This window comes from Austrofundulus limnaeus, unplaced genomic scaffold, assembly GCF_001266775.1.
Source record: "Austrofundulus limnaeus strain Quisiro unplaced genomic scaffold, Austrofundulus_limnaeus-1.0 Scaffold186, whole genome shotgun sequence".
Taxonomy (NCBI): domain Eukaryota; kingdom Metazoa; phylum Chordata; class Actinopteri; order Cyprinodontiformes; family Rivulidae; genus Austrofundulus; species Austrofundulus limnaeus.
The window spans coordinates 394879-397359 of record NW_013952588.1 but is presented as its reverse complement, the minus strand read 5'-3'; the positions used below and the strand labels follow the sequence as shown (position 1 = coordinate 397359).

The window sequence follows — 2481 nt, the reverse complement described above, 5'->3', positions numbered from 1 at the left end:
GGATATTTTGCTGAACTACATGCAGGAATGTCATATTTCTGTAACAATCTTTGTGTCTTCTGAAAATGACAACAATGTAAAAGTTTATGAAATAGCATTGACATGAACTGCTATGAAATTTGGCAAATTAAGTTTTAAGAGTCCACATTGGACTTAGTACAGCTTATTAGTCCTGGACTTAAGCTCCGTTTCGTCAAACTGAGAGAGTTCAAAACCTCCACCAGGTAATAATTGGTTGTAACCATACCACAGATCCTCACTACGTGGGAAATATCAAGAATGTTAGAAAAAAAATTGTAAGAAAATCCTCTATAGCAGGGGTCTGCAACCTGTGGCTCTGGGGCCACATGTGRCTCTTTGGTCCCTCTGTAGTGACTCTTTGACAATGTGACCGAACATAAAATAATATTTTTTTTACCCACAACAGGAACAATGTGTATGCAAATATGTAACAGATACTACTAATACAAAAAGTAAAACATGTTTAGCTCATGTTAGCCTGTGTTTTACTTAAATATTCCATTTTACTTCTATGATCTTTCTCTCAAATCCATCAGTTACCTTTAAATAATTTGAAGACTACATAAGAATAAGAATTGGGGAAAAATATGCCTGAATAATTCAGTTGTATTAGTTTTTATGAAATTAGGTATAAACTATATACAGTATTTTTCTTGTTTAAATGAATATGGTCTTTTTATTTGTCCTGATGTGTATAATAAATAATGATAACAATTTTTTTAGTTTTATTATGTCACCTCCACTGACCATAAAAGTTCCCGAAAAGACCTTGAAAAGGCCCATAGACCACCAGTTGATAATCACAGTTGTAGCTTGTTTTGCGGTTCTGAACACATTTTATTAGCGAGACAAGGAGCAGAAATGGCTCTTTTGATTGTAAAGGTTGCAGACCCCTGCTCTATAGTCTCTTCTTTCATTCAGAAGTCAATTATTCCATTTTTTGATCCAAAAGCACCATAGGAAGGATTTATACAGACTAATAATACAGTACATAAAATACATTTTAATATAAAAAAAAATGCTTTAGGTCATAAAAGTCCCATCCTGAGATTTGGATAAAAGAAATCCTGTTCAAGAAATCTAATACTGTCAATGTCTAACAAACAGTATAAAGTCTTCCATGACACGGTCCAGTGAGGAATGGAGAGGATCTGAATGGTCAGTGTCGGGGTCAGCGACAGGCCGCTGCATGGGTGTCCAAGAAGACAAAGAATGTCAGCGAGTACGCAGGAAGCTGCAGGTGCTCAGCCGGAGGGAGACGCACTCCGCTGAGGTCAGGAAGAGTTTTATCGTCCACCATCTTCAACACGGCTCCGTTGAGTTTCACACACCTTCAGGAGAAACAGGAAGAGTTCATTAAGAGAGCAGGTTAAACAAGCAGTGCAGCTCTACCAGTGCTCGTCCTCAGTACGCTCTGTCCTGTGTGTTTCAGATGTGTTCCTGGGTTCAACTGATATCTGCAGAACTCGAAAACATGCTGGGGAGGTAACTCAAGCACTAAAGCAAGAAAATATCTAGAGCAATGCAGGAGCCTGGAGAATCAGGACTGGGGGACTCTGAGGACATCAAAACCTTTCCTTTTTGGATTATTCTCCATTTTTACCTGATTCATAAAAATCTGACTGAATGATGACTTTTTTTCTATTCTACACCATTATTACAGAAACTCTTGCAGATTGAATCCAAACTTACATCATTACCATTAATTTTGATGATTTATGAAATGACAAAAGTTCATTTTTTTCTTACATTTAAGGTCATTTAGTGGCAGACGTTCAATTTGAAACTCATCGTCTCCCAAGAGCGTCCGTCTCTTCTGCACTCTTACAGTTTTTCTTGGCTGCTTTGGGGTCCGATCAGTTTTCATCATCCCTTTTTCAGCAGAGCAGAAGTCACCTGTTGTAAATGTGTTAACTACTTCTCATTGGACATTTTCTTCACTCTTTTGCAAAACAATGAACACTGTCCAAGCAGTCCAAACTTAGTTGTTTTAGTCTCGGTAACCAGAAACCACTTTCCCCTAACTATTAGAAACTACCAAGATCAATATGAAAAAACACTGAAGCACCTGTTTGACACTCCTTCCCACAAATCTTCATGCGGCAGTCAGTCTGCAGACCTGAGGAGGTGCAACGTCTGTGTTGTTCTTTACCAGGATGGAACCAGGAGGTCCAAGATGAATAGGACTGGGTATCAAAAGTGGGTATTTCTGATACATTTGAAGGAAATTTTGTGACTTAACTGAAATACAGTATATATCTTTTATATTGTGACCAGTTTTAGTTGTTTACTTTAACAGGTAAAGAATCAACAGTGWTTGTTTCTGAAACTCACTTCCTTGTGTTTGAGGTATGACATCAAACAGCGGGTAAAATAAGTATTGAACACGTCACCATTTTTCTCAGTAAATATATTACTAGAGGTGCTAATGACATGAAATTTTCACCAGATGTCGGTAAC

General features: G+C 37.6%; 1 protein-coding gene across 1 annotated transcript in view; it reads right to left on the bottom strand.

Annotated features, from left to right (window-relative positions):
* Nucleotides 1-957: 957 nt before the first annotated feature.
* The window catches only part of hpse (heparanase), a 20582-nt gene continuing 19058 nt past the window's right edge, over nt 958-2481 (bottom strand). The window contains exon 12 of the mRNA XM_014018208.1: nt 958-1352. Within this exon, the coding sequence (XP_013873662.1) occupies nt 1193-1352 (160 nt within the window). The 3' untranslated portion in view covers nt 958-1192. The remainder of the gene's footprint in view (nt 1353-2481) is intronic.